At 48.6% G+C, this 17,058-nt stretch overlaps 1 protein-coding gene across 1 annotated transcript; it reads left to right on the forward strand.

The window, feature by feature from the left end:
- Positions 1-1,623: 1,623 nt before the first annotated feature.
- LOC106739275 (E3 ubiquitin-protein ligase TRIM7) lies at positions 1,624-9,855 on the forward strand. Its single transcript, XM_059715010.1, has 9 exons — positions 1,624-2,876; positions 3,513-3,761; positions 3,997-4,513; positions 5,059-5,154; positions 5,974-6,204; positions 6,411-6,433; positions 7,144-7,259; positions 7,482-7,541; positions 8,056-9,855. The coding sequence occupies exons 3-9, from the start codon at positions 4,067-4,069 to the stop codon at positions 8,568-8,570; spliced, it is 1,488 nt and encodes a 495-aa protein (XP_059570993.1). The 5' UTR covers positions 1,624-2,876; positions 3,513-3,761; positions 3,997-4,066; the 3' UTR covers positions 8,571-9,855.
- Positions 9,856-17,058: the final 7,203 nt, after the last annotated feature.

The raw sequence follows: 17,058 nt of genomic DNA on the forward strand, positions 1-17,058 counted from the left end.
GCAAGGCGATTTTCCTCGGCACAGGACAGAGGGAACAGTGGTGCATTGCCACCCCCCTGGCTGTACTTGATATGTGGAATGAGCTGTCTGCGCTCATCAGAGGATCAGTGCAGACTCTTGCTGAAGTCACTGCTTTTGTGCTGCGCCAGAGGGTGAGCCCAGGGGGTGAATGCAGCCACCATTCATCACTCTATTTTCCCTTCGCCAAGATGTGTTATGCAGGAGGAAGTGGGAGGTGGGAAACGGTGGTGCTGCCTTTGGCCCCCTCCCCTCACCAGGCACAATCCCAAGAGATTTAAATGCAAGACAAGAGCTCAGCCTAGCCGAACTTGGTTCCGGGTCCTTGCTTTCACTCTCCAGAATGGATCTCCTTCCTTTTCTTCTCTCCCCACTGAGATCAGAAACGCTTTGCACCAGGATTTGGCTCCTTCTCATTCCCACTCCTATTTCTCTTGCTAGAGCAGGGCTTGGACACCGGTTCCCAGCTGCATCCCCACCAGGGCAACCAAGCACCATGCATTGCTCAGGGATGTTTGATTTCAAACCTTTGAGGAAGTTCCCCTCATGTCGCCGCCTTCTTTTAAAATCTGGAGTTACCCACATCATGAGAGAAATGCTGAGCTTGGATTACACTCCAGAGAAGTTGCATCCCTGCGGGCTGGCTGCCCGGTGGACTCTGAGGCTGGGATCTGGGCATTTCACTTCCAAGCCCCGATTACAGTTTGGGCAAGGTCAGCACTGAGCACAAATTTCTTCCACATGGAGCATGCCTGGAGGCCAGCGTGGAATGGCTGAGATGGGGAAATGGGGTCTCAGTGTCATCCCTGGGGAACATATGCCTCCTACTTCAAGATCAGCAACCATATAGGAAAAGCCCTGGCCTCCGAGCACTGGTGTGCAGACTCTGGTGACATGGTTTTTATTGAAATCCTGTCCAGAATCAGAGATAAACCTGACTGTGCTGGGCCAATACGGCAGGTCCCAGGGAGCAGACACCTGGCACAACTTTCCCTGTGATGAGGGGATGGTCATTAGAAGGGTCATTTATTAGGGTGGCCTAATTTAGTTGTTTGACTTGACCTCCCTCCTCCTCTGGCACTTGAGGACACCGGGAGGGAGATTTTCCTTTGAGGCTATGGACAGAAGTTACTCAGAAACTGATTTAAGCCTGTTACAGAAAGGGTTTATTTCCCACCTCCCCTCTCCCACCAGGGACCACAGCTGAGGTCTGCCTGGCTGGGGTGTAGCACCCCCCCAGGCATTCGCCCCTCTCCGCACCCCAGTGTCAGGGACTGGGCATGGCCGCAGCTCAGCTCTGGGCGGGCGCATGCAACTTTTAACCCTGTGGCTTCTGCCCGGTGTACAGAGCTCCGGTTCCAGCTCCAGCTACTTTCCCCCTCCCCTGTATGAGCTGCTCATCGTGCTGGGCTGGCAGAGTGGGTCGAAGGCAGCTGGAGCTGGAGCCAGGGCAGAAGCTGCTGGGCTGAAGCTCCCCATGGTGCAAGCAGCGCTGTGCAGCGGGGCAGGAGCAGGAGCTGCAGCTGGAGGTGAGGGGAACAGGACAGCCCTGCTGGGCCCAGGTGGAGCGCAGCTTCCTCTCACCTCCAGCGTCTCTTCCCACTCCTGCCCCTGCTGCACCGCTCCGGGCGGCGAGAGTTGAGGGGTAGAGGTAGCTTCAGCCCAGTGGCTTCACGTGCACGCATGCACACAAATACACACAGATGCACAAGCACACACATGAACACACACACACAAAGAGGAGCATATGCAACGATGCACACACACATGAATTCCCAGTCACAGCCGCACACAGATATGTGCACACACACAGATGCACGCACACAGAGACATGTGCACACAAACATACAGATGTGCACAGACACAGGCATGCACACACCACACAGACACAGGCATGTGCACATAGAGACAGACAGAGACAGATAGATATGCACGCCCAGCCACACATAGGAGGGGTAGCTACGGGGGACTAAGGTGAACTTGGGAGCGACTATGACCCCCCAGCGCCACCGCCTGTCTGCAGAGGCACAGTGCAGCAAGGCACTCCCAGCCCAACCCCCCCAAAGCTGATGTAAAGGGAAAAAGAAGGAATCCAGCCACATGAAAACCTAGACATTCAGGCTACGAACAGACATTCAAAAAGCCAGAGCCTGAATTGATTCAATCTTTGCAGGTTAGTGTAACCTGCCTAGATTGAACCAATTTGCAAGGGAATAACAGGAGAAACCAGTTAGCAAACACGATTTTTGGTAAGCTTTCCTTAGTTCAAGTTTCTGGCTAGGGCAGTGAACCAACGAGTACCTCCACATCTGAAGCAATTAGGGCTCGAAGTAGAGATGATTTCTTTTATTAGACCAACAAGATTTTTCCAAAAGAAAAATTCTTCAATTGCAAACTTTCAGGCACAAATACCCTTCATCAGGCATTGGAGAAAATATTCTCCAGGTAGAAATGAAAGTTCATATTTCATAGGATTTCACAGAGGCATCAATAGATAGAAAACTTCTCCGGGCAGGCAGTTCTCCCCACGTCTGAGGCATTCCCTGGCTAGAGCTTTGCCCCGGGCACTCCTATAAATAGGAATGATATTTCTCACTTGCTATTGCTGACCCGGTATGATCATTTCCTTTGCTCTCGCACAGCCTCGGTCACCCGTATACACAGCAGGGCCAAGCTGATGGTTAAAACTCACTGGCTTTTAAAAAATGAGGATAGACAGACATTGGCTGAGGAGACAATGTGTGCCTTTGAATAAAATCTGCAAAGAATTGCCTATCCTGGCACTTGTTGGATTCATTTGAACTCTGAGACCAGAGAAGCTCCAGGACCTGCTGCGAAGTGTGTCCTGGCCTCAGGAGGTGGGTGACGGGTTATTGCATTGTATTTGATCCCTTTTGGTTGGGGCGGAGACTTGGGCAGAAGCCTGTTACATCCAGGAGGTGTCCAGCTGCAGTGATCTTAGTGCATAGGGAACCAGATGTGGAGGGCGAACTCCTGGCCTTTCTCTCTCTCTCAGTCTGTTGAGGAAACCCATCTATGGCCTGGGAAGCCACTGCAAAATCTTCCAGACAACTTATTATTGCTGCAGCAGCTCTAAATAGGGGAAGCAGTTTTGAAGCATGGCCTTAGAGGGACAACAGCAAAGTTCCTTTGTAACACCACAGGGAGCAAGGGACTGGTGGCCCCACTGCACTTAGGGCAGTCGTGTATTGTGGGGGAGGAAGCTGTGCTGGATTCCCTGGGCCTTGACCTTGGTCCCTGAGGATTTCGCCTTCCATTTCCCTGAACAGAGTCAGGGAGGTGATGGTTGTGACTGGAAGGTGGGGTGCACTCTGGAGTTATAGGTTATAGCAACATCTTTGTGCTGGAGTTCCCACAAAATAAGATAATGAATCCTACTCCTCTGCTTCACTGAAGGCTTCTAGGTATTTAAATAGGTATTTTTTTACCACCATCTCAAGAGGCATTTTTAAATAATTAATTTGTTGTTACAGATCCTTCTGTCTGTCTGTCTGCCCACGTATCTGTCTACGGGTCCTCCCGTGTAGTGCTATATCTCCAGAGAGTTGCTATCATTGCCTTCCTCCTACAGAGCTGTAAATACCAGTGGGTACAGAAACTGCCCGGAGCTCTTCTTCTCTGCCAGAGGAGAGACTGAGGGCTCACAGGTACAAGGAGAGCTGCCCATCAAAGTCCAGCACAGCCCAAGCTGCTGCTGAATCCTCCAGGGTCTCACACAAAGGGTAAGGAATAAACTCGACTTGTGCCCAGGAACAAAGGTGGAGGACTGGGATGATGGGAAAGGCCTCATGAAATGGGGAAAGTGGTGGGGTGGAAGTGGAGAGGAGTGGGATGAAGAAGCAGAGCTTGCAGGAGGCAAAAACAGCAGGTTTTACACAGAAAAGCCCAACCTCCCCTCCACAAGCAAGGGGGCCCTTATCCTCGCTACCATTTCCCTCTGCTCTTTTCCATCCCCAGGCAGCTTTCTCCCTTTCCCTCTGTCCCCACCTGCGCAATTTGCCTTCACCCTCTCTCATGACAGAACAAAATGGAAAGGGAAAAGGGAGGTCAGAGACCATCAAATGAAAGAGCTGCCATGGCATCAGCCTCATCATCAGGAACAGAAGAAGGGCAAGAGGCAGATGCCCATCCTCCCTGCCAGGAGTCTCCAACAGAGCATGTGCCCATTACTGGTAGGCTCAACTCCTGCATCTCCCGAACCCGTGAGGACCGTTGCAGGCCTAGAAACGCAGACGTTCCCACCCACAAAGCCCAGATCCGGAAAGGGAATTTCCATCTCAAGTTACAAGTGGCAAACATAGTGGAAAAGATTCACTTGTTGGGTCTGGAAGGAACAGAGAACGTGTGTGTGAGACGAGAGGAGGCGCTCACCTGGCAGGATGGCAGAGAAAGCCCTGGTGTGACATCCGACCCATCCTGCGCTCCCCAACCTGGCCCTGCAGGTCCCATGGAGGAGGCTGCCCGGGAGTGCAAGGTATGGGACATACGTGACCTTGGTTCCTTGCAGCTCTTAAGGGCCCAGCTTCTCTCTAAACTAGCTTAACTTTTTTAATTCAGGAGAGCTGAATTTTCTAATATCACAGATCCATCAATTTTCCCTGCCAGAAAACTGTTTCTCTTAATGGTTTTGTATTACAGGCTTTTCCCTGTGGGTCAGGACTGGGAGCACTGGCCAGGAGAATAATCCTGTGCTTCATTTCAGGCCATAATAATACCAGACAGAGAGGCCCTGATTCCTCAAAGGCAGCCCATTGCCCTTTGCAGGACTGGAGAAAACCCCAATCTGGTGGAACGAAGCTTTCCGGCAATGCCAAAATATCAAGCTTCCCCCAACTCCAGATATAACACAAGGTCTACCATAAAAATCCTTGCACCAAGGTGGTTTTCTTTTGATATCAGCCCAAGCAGGGGATTTTCCCTAACTTGTAGCTAGGCAGCCATGGCATTTCTGAGAGGAAGGAACCTGTCTTCTTTGAAGGACCAAAGTAAAACCCACCCAAACCATTTTTCTTTCTCCAGGAAGAAATTCAGAGCCATTTGGAGGATCTCAAGAAACAAAGGGAAGAGCTTCTGGGATTGAAACGGGCAGGAAGGAGAAGGAGTCTGGAGTATCTGGTAGGTTCCCAGTTTATTATCAGCAGCAAACCCATGGGAGATGTTCCCCAGGGGCTTTGGTGGACGTGAATGCTTGCATGTGGCTGCATTAAAATGCTGTGATACAGGAAGTGAGCACTGATTGGCTGGAGTCTTAATATTTTCTAGCCTGTAAAAAAATAATTGTAACATAACACTCCCTATAAGAGGGCTCTCTGAAATGTGCTGATCACTGCATGTTACGTATCTTCACCCCTTGACGTGGTCTGAGGGTCTGAGATAGGATTGAGAGCCCTGTCCCAACAAACCAGGAATCCTAAAGGACTGTCTATAAGAAAACTGTAATAAAACTCTTACCCTGAAATTACATTAAGTACATACAGAGCTGTTCAATACTAGAATTCTTATTACCATTGCAATGGAAGGAGTTGTTATTACCATTTCATCCTTACCGAACCTGAAAAAATGGAAGTGGTCGATAATAAAACAGAACCTGAAAAAAGTTATGGACAATTAAACCAAAAACTTGAAAAATGATGGAATAAGAACAAATCTTAAAAGGGACAAATTATAAGGTGGTTATAAACTAGACAAATTATGAACAATAACATAGTTAGAAACCTAAGAGAGAAGGAGATTACAGTTCCTGAAATAAGACAGGTTTCTTAGTGTGTAATTTGACTGAATTCTGTAATATTAAACTCACTAAGAGACAGCCAGCCTGATAGGACAAAGTTGTTACCTAAGTTTTCAGAGGTGATAGATGGTTTGAAAGGGAAAGAGGTATGTAATACCTGCTTTCTTAAGTCTGCAACCTGCCCTATGCCCTGTCTGCCACAGAAACAGACGGATGCTGAGAGGAGGAAGATTGCATCTGAATTTCAGAGACTGCATCAGTTCCTGGAGGAACAAGAGCAACTCCTGCTGGCTCGACTGGGAGATGTGGACAGGCAGATTGCCAGGAGGCATAAGGAGCATGCCACCAAACTTGCTGGAGAGATTTCACTTCTGAATGTCCTGATCACTGACATGGAGAAGAAGTGCCAGCAGCCAGCAACTGAATTCCTGCAGGTAAGATGCATTATAAACCCCTTGGGTCCTGGCACCCATAAAGGACGGTTACTGAAACATGAGCCTGGGGAGCAAATGTATTCAAATTCTGGCAGCTGTACATGACACTCAGACTGAAATAGCAAAGTGAGTCTCTTTCAGTGCAGGAGGGTTCGCCAGGAGTGTCGTGTGGGACTGAACTCCCTCTCTTTCTCTCTCCTTTCTAGGATGTGAGAAATACCTGGAGCAGGTAGGTGGCTCCTCTGCACTCACTCTCAATCTGCATTACATTGGGAAGGGGCTGAGAGCCAGTGTCAAACCTATGTTTCCCATCTCCCATCAGGCTGGCATGTTCATCAAGATTACATGCACCCCAGATACAATTATCCTTTGTGGAACATCATCTGGGGACTGTCACCGCTTTATACAAGTCACTGGAAGTCTCCGTCTTAATAGAGAAAAGACTTAAACTATCACCTAAACAAGTGCATCCCCAGGGGGTCTGGCTGCCTTCAGACTCAGGGGCTAGAGCATGGACCTCTTATCTCTAGGTCACTGGTAACACTCATGCCCACGCCAGTCAGGCAAAACCTCTTCCCCCCACCCTGCACCAAGATGCCATAAGTGAGGTGAGCTGTGCAGGTAGGGAAGTCTCAGCCCAGTGTCGCATGGAGCAATACCCTGGGGCAAAGCTCCCCAGGACTAGATTGGCTGTCAGGGGAGGAAACCAAAATGAGATTGATCATGAAGGACTGACTTGACCTCCCCTCCCTCTTAGCCCTGGAGCTGGTCCTAACATACCAGAGGCCTTGGGTAGAAATGCAGCCTTTTTGACCGAAGCTAGTGAGGACATTGCTTCTGCTCTGAGGCAAGGATACCCAGAGGAACTAAACGCAGCCCACTTCACGTAGCGTCTGCCACTGGTGTGTCCCAGAAATAATCACAGTGTTTTGTTCCCAGGTGTAACAAGCTGCATTCACAGAAGCCGACAGAGACTTTTCTCGAACTGGAAAGGAAGCTCAGTGCTTTTTCTCATCACGCTGTCGCCCTCAGGGAGACTTTGAGGAAATGTCAAGGTACTGATGAGAAGTGAGAGGTGTCGTTATAACCGGAGGAGGAGGCAGGCTCAGGCCAGTTTTTCACCTCTCCTCACTGGGAAGACCTGAATCTGTTTTGGTCCTGTTTGCACTTGCTGTTTTATCATCATTAACAACATAACTATGGTAATTAAACAGTGGGAATATCACCATAAACATAACCCCATGAAATCAGACTTCTTTTCCTCTCCTCCCACACAGACACCCTGACATCGCAACTGGACAAAGATTGGGAAAAATCTCCAGGAACCGATGGGAAAAGTAAGTCTCTGTGTTGCTAGTTTTCTTACATTCAGAAAAAGCATCAGGCATTACATTTAAGAAAGAAAAGTGCACCTTCAGTAACATGCAGTTACAAGGAAAGAGTTTTTCACAGAAAAAGGGCTAAGGTCGGCCACACAATCCCAACACCAGCTTTTGTGTCTGGCTCCCCAGCAGACAGGGAAAATCGTCACTGCGCAGGTCAAAGATGTCCTTAACTCTGTCCCTGATTTCTGGCAGACATTTGCCTGCTGTTGTTTTTCCATTCGGAGAAGAGTATAGAGCAGTCCCTGCCCTCAGCTGTCTCCCTTCCCTCCCCACCTCGCTCCCCGGCCTCTTCCATCTCCTCGTCCCAGTTTCTTGGGCCAGTTTGCTTCTCTGCTTTCAGCGCTGCCCACCTCATCCTCGCTTTGGGGCTGGTGCCCTATTTGATGCCCCCATCTTCTCCCTCCTGTCTGGGCCACAGACCGAGCTGCTTCATCCCGTGACACTAACTCTCTGTTTGTCTTTGAAGCAAACGTGACTCTGGATCCAGACACCGCCAATCCGTGGCTCCTTTTGTCTGCAGACCAGAAGTGCGTGAGCTGGGCGGCCGCGCAGCAGGATCTGCCTGTCCGGCACCAGCGGTTTCACTCTTCTCGCTGTGTGCTGGGCTGTCAAGGCTTCACCTCGGGGAGACGCTCCTGGGAGGTGGAGCCAGGGCTTTCTGGGGCCTGGGCTGTGGGGGTCTCCAGAGCCTCTGTGGGCAGGAAGGGGTGGGTGAATTTTTGCCCAGAGGAGGGGATCTGGGCTGTGGGGCTCAGCGGGGATCAGTACCGGGCTTTCACCTCCCCTGTGGCTCCCCTGTCTCTGAACCATGTCCCCGAGAGGATCCGCATCTCAGTGGACTATGAAAAGGGCCTGGTGGCATTTTCCAGTGCTGATCACACAGACCCAATCTTCACTTTCCCAGAAGCTTATTTCAGTGGGGAGAAAATCTTCCCTTTCTTCTGGGTGGGGAGAGGATCCCAGCTCAGGTTGTGTCCCTGAGGCCTGGGGTAATAACCCTAAGGAAGTTTCTAAAATGGGATTTGCCTAATTGTATTTTGTTTGGGTGGATTTTAATTTGGTGGATGTAGCGTTAGCTCCATGCCGAGCACTTGTGAAAATGTGAAGCTGGTCTTTATTGCAGCAGAGGGCTCCCCTGTTCCCATATAGCAACTGGTCTAAACAGTGTAAAGGGTGTGTGAGCCCACGTGTCGCTGTAGTGAGGAATAGGAGAGAAAAGCCGATTGCCTGGCCTGAGGAAGGGTCTAATCTCTCCCAAACCAGTGCAGTGAGGCTGAAGGACTGGAGCAATGAGAAAAGGGAAAGGAAAGTGGTGGGCGGAGAGGAGGAATGTCAGAATGATGCTAAAAATCCCTTTTGTACTAGATTCCTCCCACCATCCATCCACCCTCAGTGATACAGTAACAGCAAGCAGGGACCAGCAGTGGTAGGGAGTCCCCACAGTCACAGGGACACTCACAGAAGATTGGAAAGGGAGTTCAAGTTCGTCCTGGTGAGTACCACAGAAAACACGCCCTGTGCCCATCACATCAAAGACCTTGCCACGAGAAAACTAATTTCAAAAGGAGCGCAGGAACCAGTTGTTTTCTATGTGGGTAGACACCTTCTTATTCTGTGTCTTAGCATTGTTAGGTCTCCTCCTAATGCTTTGTTGATTAGCATTATTCGTATATATGGCAGGTGGAGGTCCAGCCAAGTTAGGCCAGATGTACCTTGTGGTTTATGGCTGTCTAAAGGACAACTCTGCCCTAGGGAACTCATGGTCTAGTAGAAAAGTTTGGGATTACATATTTATTGCTATCCTTTGCTTTGCAGTTCCTGAACCTTTCCCTCTTTGCACCATTGTACATGAATTGTCCTACGTGGTCTGTTACAATAGCTTTTCCTGTTTATCAGCAGCAGCTCAAACATTTCCCTGGTTCTGCAATAAATAACGGCACCTCTTATTCACTTTTGTGTTTCCAGAGTCTTTCCCAGAGATGCTCCAGTAAAACACAGATACATTAGTCAGGTGTAGTTCACAGGCCAGACTTCCCTGAGGAGTCATTTGCAGAGGAACAAAACAAGGGTGAATGCATTATCCCTTGTGGTGACAAGGCTTATTTCCTATGGCTGACATTTTTACTTGCAAGATTCAGTTCACCTCCAGCTCCCTGAATAAAATAAGGCAGTGTTGCCCAAACTGCAGCTATGGAACAGCAAGGCTATGGTAAGAGGCCTGTGGGTTGGCGAACGCCTTTCCCATTTTATTCAAGCTTTCATGATAAAGGTGCCTGGCAGTTAGTCCATGAGAAATGTTCAGTACTTCCACAAGTCCATTGGCCCCCAAAATCTGGAAGCCACTGGGATAAGCTGTATTAACTAATGGAGTTTTTGACAGTGTCTATCCTACAGCTCAAGCAGGCTGTGACAGCGGTATGTGTGATTTTTGCATACACACTAACCAACAGAGCACCCCTGGGTATACGCGATGCATGGGGGGGAGGGGGGGGCACATGCCGCTCCCTGAAATTGGTCATCACCAATGTCCATGTCACAATCTGTGGGAGGTCACTATTTGCCACCCTCCCCCACCCCGCCGATGTCACTGGGGCCACCTGCAGGAGCTCACCGCTCACCAGCACTGTGGCCCCACCACCTACACTGCCGCTGCCACCTACGGGGCAAGTGATGTACTGAGGGGACGAAATGGGAATGAGGCCACAGGGAAGGGAAACTTCATTTCCTCCCTGAAATACAAGGAATGGGAGGGAGAGGGGGAAGAAGAGTTAACCCCCCTTATTTCTATTCACTCTTATTCAAAGCAGTCATTATCATTCCTCCTTCGTCTCTGTGTCCCCAATTTCTTCCCTTTCTTCTGTTTCTGGAGAGCCTGAGTACAGTGCTCATAGGGGTGTTCAGGTCTACTCCTGGTGCATCTTCACAGACAAAATCTCAGGTGTTTCTAATGGAACAGTGCTCTTTTGCACTAGTTGCTGCACAAACAGAGGGGAAAAGAGACAATTTGTTCCCCAGACAGCTTGTGACTGAGGTCTGGGATGAGAGAGGTTGGACACAGGTGTGTGAAGGGGTGGATGAACAGCACTGGGCACCATCATCATCAGCTGTTTGTACACACCGTGGGGGTTTACTTCAGTTTAATTCTCCCTAAACAGAAATGGTGGGTTTTTAAAAACACTGTTTCAAATTAAACCAAAGTAAAACCCTGTGGCACGTACACAAGGGTTGGGGCCAATCCAGGAGGGGCGGGAGGCGGGGCATGCCCTTTTCATCCTTGTTCCACATCCAGAAGTAAAGCAGTGAAGCCACTTTGTGGGTATGGAAGGAGAAACAAATACGAAGAATTATAGCAGGGAGGTGGGGGAAGGGGGGAGTGTGGCATCACTTTCTCATTTATAGGTTGGGGGCATGCAGGCAGGAGATAGGGTGCATTCAGCATCATGTGGGAACAGTACTGACATACTTTGAATGTTCTTGTCCAACCAGCTCAACACAGCTCACCCTGCAGAAAGAGAGGATAAATTGCAGGGTACCATATTTAACCTTAAGTCAAGAGTTTTGAAACTACTGTACTGGGGAGTTTGTACATGCCATGGCATTTGATCCTCATTAATTTACTGCACCTTAAAATTTTAACCCCTGTTATATTAGTGCATCGCGTTTGTGTTTACATGCCATGGGCTTTGAAATTACTTAAGTCATCTGTGTAATTCCCCGCAGATTCCAGCAGAGGGATCCAAATACCAATCTATGGTAGATCACCCACCCCCTGCTCCCACCAGCCGAGTAAAGCAAAATTCCTGACATTTGGTCAGGGCAGGGCTGGAGGGTAGGGCTGTGCAAAGCTTCAGGTGGTGATTCAATTCAGAGGAGATTTGGCCCAATTCGGTGGCCAAATCTCCAAATCCAAATTGAACCAGGGGACCAATTTAAAGTTTCAAATTGATTCAAAGCTGTCCGAATCTTTGGAAAAGATTCAGAGAGCTTTTATGATTTGGGCAGTGCCCGGTGGCTGCAGCTGTGAGCTGCAGCTGGACTCTGAGTTGGTAAATACTAGGGGTGGGGGAGCTGGGGCTGAGGGGGGAGGGGACCATGGGGGGATCCCTGCCAGCCCCCCCCCCCCAACCCCTACCCAATCCTCCAGCTCTTCCCCCATGGCTGACCCGCCCACCCCAGCTCCTAGTACTGTAAAGAAAAGCCCTGGTGCTCAATGGCTGCTGGTGGGCAGGGGGGGCTGCTGCTGGGCCGGGGGGGGTGATCCCAGATGCCCACCACTGCCCCATGCTGCATGGGGGGCTCTGAGTTGGATGGGTTGGGGGTGGAGGGGAGAAAATCTCTCAGCCTCTTGCTCCCAGGAGAAGAAAGTAGATGGATCCTGAAAAAGGGGAAAATTGCCCTCTGAAATGTAAAGGGGGCCTCCATTGCTTTTCTGGTCTTACAATGAACGACGATCATACTATACCACAGAGCATTACAGGCTCAAAACAATGTCACCTTTCTACTGAAGAACTAATACTTCAAAACAATGGTAAAGTGTTCAAGCAGATTTTCATTCCAGATATAGAATTCAATCCTGTTGCAAGGATGGATGCCATGCACAGTTACAAAATGCATGTTAGGCATAGTATACAATAGGGCTGTGTGAAATTTCTCTGGCTGTTTCATTTTGACTCATTTCGAGCTCAAAACAGCAAAATTGAAATGAAATGAATGTCTTTGAAACAGCCTCAAAACGGAACAAGGGCATTCAAAATGTTTTGAAAGTTCTGACGATGTTTAGAGTTTCAAAGTTGATGCTGGGCTTGCCTGCAGAGAAACAGAAAGTAAGGAGAAGAACGGGGAAGAGCGGTTAAGGACTACTCTGATATTGACTGTGTAGATGGCCAGTGAGTGTGATCCATCCCTGAGGTCCCCTCCAATCCCAGTGCTCTGGGGAAGGGACAGAAAAACAGCATAAAAGGCAGCAATGTTTGAACTGGCCGGCTTTCTGCCTTGGGGTCACTTACTGAGCTATCTTCCAGAAGTTCAGCAGTGTTAGACAACAGCGATGACTACGACTGATTTCCTACTTGATAGCCTGGCAAGTGGGATTCTACAATACATTTTGCTTTTATTTTATTATATTCATTGATTGATTCTTTTCAATTTTATAATGATATTGCATACTATCATATAGAATTTATATAGGAAAAAACATATATACATTTATATATTTATATATTTATATTTTATTTACTAGCCAATTGCCCGTCATGAATGATGGAGCATATCTGGGACAGCTTACATGCCCCTCACCACTCCTACGTTGGGGCCGGCCATGTAAACTAGAGGTGGGCAATTATTTTGGGTAGAGGGCCACTTCGCGAATTTTGGCAAGATGGTGAAGGCTGCATGGGTAGCTCCACCCCTTGGCAGGTGCCCCACCCCCAGTGCCATCATGTGACTGGAAGCCCTGCCCCCTAACTTCTGACTTTTGCTATCAGAAGTCCGTCCCTTTACCCCCAGAAGTACTCCTTTCAGCAAGGTGTTGTGCCATCTTGGAACCAGAAAAATACCAAAATGTATTCTAAAAAGGAAACACCTACAGCATTCATGAATCTAATTTCAAAAAATATTTTTGTCCTGATTTACATGTATTTGTGCAGTGTACATAGAGGTGACTTCACAATAGCTTAAAATGAAGTTTTACTCTTGTATATTGTGTGGGGTGGGTACAAGTTTGTGGGGGGCTGTGCGTGTGTGGGTTTGTGGGGTGAGGGAGCATGTGGATGTGTGAGTGTGGATATGTGGGATGTTGATGGGTATACGGTTTGTGGTGGGCTGTGTGTTGGGGGAAGTGCCTAGGATATGTGAAGGGGTGTGCATGTAGAGGTCAGCATGTCTGGCAGTGTGAGGGGAGTATGGGTGCCTGCGTATGATGGGGTGTGTTTGGGATTCATCCTATGAACACACACACACCCATGCACTATGTCCCTGGCTGCACAACCACACCTTCCCACCCAGTCTCCCCCTGGCTGCACACCCACCCACCCACCCACTGTGTCCCTGGATGTGCAACCACAACCACTCATCCTCCCACTCTGCCCCTGCCTACACAACCACACCCACCCACCCAGTCTGCCCCTGGCTGCACACCCACATCCACCCACACACTGTGCCCCTGGCTGCACACACAAGGCACACCTCACACATACCCACCCCACAAACCCACGCACTAACAGGCAGCTCCATGTTCCCCGCTCTGGCGATGAAGCCTGGCCATGTGGTACCAAGAGTGCTGCAGGTGGGGGTGCAGTTGTTGGGGGGTTGGGAGGGCTGGGCTGCTCAGTCCTGCTGTGGCTCCTCCTGGGTCCTTCTGCCCCTGTCTCCTATCAGCTTTGACAGGAGCCGGGGCAAGTCAATACAGTTTTAAAGCCTAAGGACTCCCTCTGCCTCTGACTTCCTGCCTGAGGGGGTAGGCCCATGCAGCCAATTGATGCCCACCTTCTCCGGGTTGCATACATAGTTAACCCCCAATGTTACAGACAGATGGATGGAAGTACCAAGCCTTTTATTATATGAGAATAACAAGCAATACGATTATAATCCAAAGATTATAGAGCTTTGGGGTGGGAAAAGATCTCATAATAAAGTTTTCCTTGTTGCCATCATCCATTCTTTATGGTACTTACATCCTAATGAAATACAGGCATGTGACATAGGAGAAAGGGAGAAAGTGAAACCTCTTTATCTTTACAGGAAGGACAACAAACTATCAGAGTGCTAGCAGTTGCTGAATATATGTGCACAGCTTTCCCAATCAATCATGTCCCTTTGTCCCAGCAGTAAAATTCACATATAAATAGTATAGTCCTTTAACTGCAGAGTTATCCAGCTTCTGGGTAGCTGGCAGCCACAAACCTGGGGTCCACCTGCTCCCTAATTTCTTCCTTTGCTTCATGGGGGAGGAATCTGTATCTGCCCTTTTTGGGCACTGTTTACTCCTCTCTCATTTATGCTACCTGCAGCACCAGTTGGGAACATTTTTCCATTGGCAGGATGGGATGACTCTGCTGTGCTCTAGCCCTCTCAGGCCTGAGGTCTCTCAGGTCCCAGGTAGAAGAGAGCTCCCCTACACCCCCAGGTTCCCCAAGCACCCCACTATCTGCCCGAATCCTGCCAATCATCCCCCCGACCCCGATGCTCCATCCTCCTTCCCACAGACCCCAATTGCTCCCCAAATCATGCTGATCCCTCCCTCCTACAAAGACCCAAGTTTCCTCTGGATCCCATCCAGGGTCTGCTTTCCCCCTTGATTACCCATATCCCTCTTTGTGGACCCAGAGTACCCACTCTTATCTCTCCCTCGACATTGCTTCACTTGCCCTCCTGATCTCACAGATTCCCCTTGTGGACCCCAGCTCCCATCTCTCAGACTCCCTGCAGACCCTGCCTACACCATGCCCAGTCCCTCCTGTGGACCCTAGCTGCCCCGCTGACTGCATATTGATGAGTACCCTTTTTCATCAGCTGACTAATATGTTACATAAGTGTGGATCCTTGGAAAAGACTTTGTGTGCTTACATTTATTTTGTGAGGAATTATTATTTATTTTATTATTATTATTTATTTTTCGTGAACTTCAAAAAAGTAAGGTATGCCTGATAAGGCTGTGTGAAGCTTCGGTTTCTGATTCGATTCAATGGAAATTTGGCTCAATTCGGTGGCCAAATCTCTGAATCCACATTTAATCAGAGGACCCTTTAATCTCTCTGAATTGATTTGTAACCCTCCAAGTAAATTTGGATAGATTTGGAACGATTCAGAGTTTTGGACTTTGACACAGCTTTAAATGTTTTTTTACATACCTCTAGGTAGCAGGCAGCTCATGCACGCTGCAATGCTGGGCCAGATGCAGCGCCCCACACAAGCGTGGGGGCTCCCCAGCAGTTTGGCATCAAACATGGAAATGGACCAGAAGCACTTCCAGTCCAGTTCTGGGCCTACTGGGGTGTGTGCTGGGGGCCTGGCTCATCAACTGGTGCCTCCTGGATCTGGGGGGGCACCTGGGGTCCCCTTGTGGGTGAGCACTGAGCCTCAAGGGCACGGGGGGGCAGCGTGCTCCCCAGTGGACCTGGAAGTACTTCTGGTCCTTTTCTGGTTCACTGCCAAGCACTTTGGAGAACCCCCCGTGCTCATGTGGGACGTATCATCTGCCCTAGCATCGCAGAAATCATGAGGCGTTTCTGCTACCTCAAGGTATGTAGAAAAAACTTGTAAAGCTGTGCGTGTGTCCGAATTGCTGATTCTCCAAATCAGCATTGGGTCTTCAGATTCAGATACAACTGCAGTGAACCTGGGATAATGATCCTAATCAATGAACTGAATCGCTATCCCCGATTCAGGCCGAATCTGAATCAAATGGGGCCTGTTCTGCATAGCCCTAATGCCGGACAGCCTAATGGGATGCAGATTAACATATACAAGGAAAGAGGAAAACTGAATCTTTCCATTTTTGTAGTAAAGGTATGAAACCCATCACAATTACACTCATTCTATAATCACTGCAAAACATTTCATATGTCAAGGACATCTCTCCAAACCAATGATTCTGTCATCTATAAATATTCACAAAATATACATGTTAATTTACTGATGATAGTTCAGTTTGTATGTAGGAAATGGGACATCAGAAACAAAAGAGTTTCTGATCTGTATCTTCTCAAAGGGTAATTTTTACCTTGTGAAGGAGGCATGAAAAAGTAGACCAGGGGTACTCAGTACTCCCTATACACAGCCAAGGCTCCAGTTTGTTAACGGTGCTTCCCATTTAATTCAAGTGGATAGTCGGTATTTAGGGTCATGTAGATTTGGTTCTATAAAAATGGGACTTCAGTGATATGAGTCATATATTTTTGGTTTAACATTGATTATTAAAGAAAATTTACTCCAAAAAGGAGTGAGCAGTTTCCTTGCTCAGAAATCCCATTCTGATCCTGGAAGCTGCATATCTGAGAAGTTCTGTCTCTCTGCTTCCTTTCTGAGTCACATATACAAGTCCCTCTCCAGGTTTCTCCTGGTTTCCTGCTTCCAGGTATATGAGTGTACACACACACACCTGCCACCAGTCTTATAACTACTGAGTTTTCAATCAGAGTAACCCCTGTTAGATTTAGTCAACATTACAAAATTCTGTGTCAGAGCTGTGCTGGTTAGGGGTATAAAGATTACACTAGGTAACTGATGTAGATTTGCCGACAAACTCATTGTGTGGTTACAACTCTTGCAGCTTCTGCCAGTGGAGCCTGTCATCTCTGAAAGCTGCTGTAGTTCTGACACAGAGCCACATCCATATCAGAAGGACCAGCATTTGTAAAACCGCCATTACCATTACCAAATGGTTGGACAATAATTATTCAGCAAACGTTCGGGTTCAAAAACCCTTCGTCAGGCTAAGGAAGTTTCAGTAGTTTGTGTGTGCTCTTCCTGG

The sequence above is a fragment of the Alligator mississippiensis genome, chromosome 11 (genome assembly GCF_030867095.1).
Source record: "Alligator mississippiensis isolate rAllMis1 chromosome 11, rAllMis1, whole genome shotgun sequence".
NCBI lineage: Eukaryota > Metazoa > Chordata > Crocodylia > Alligatoridae > Alligator > Alligator mississippiensis.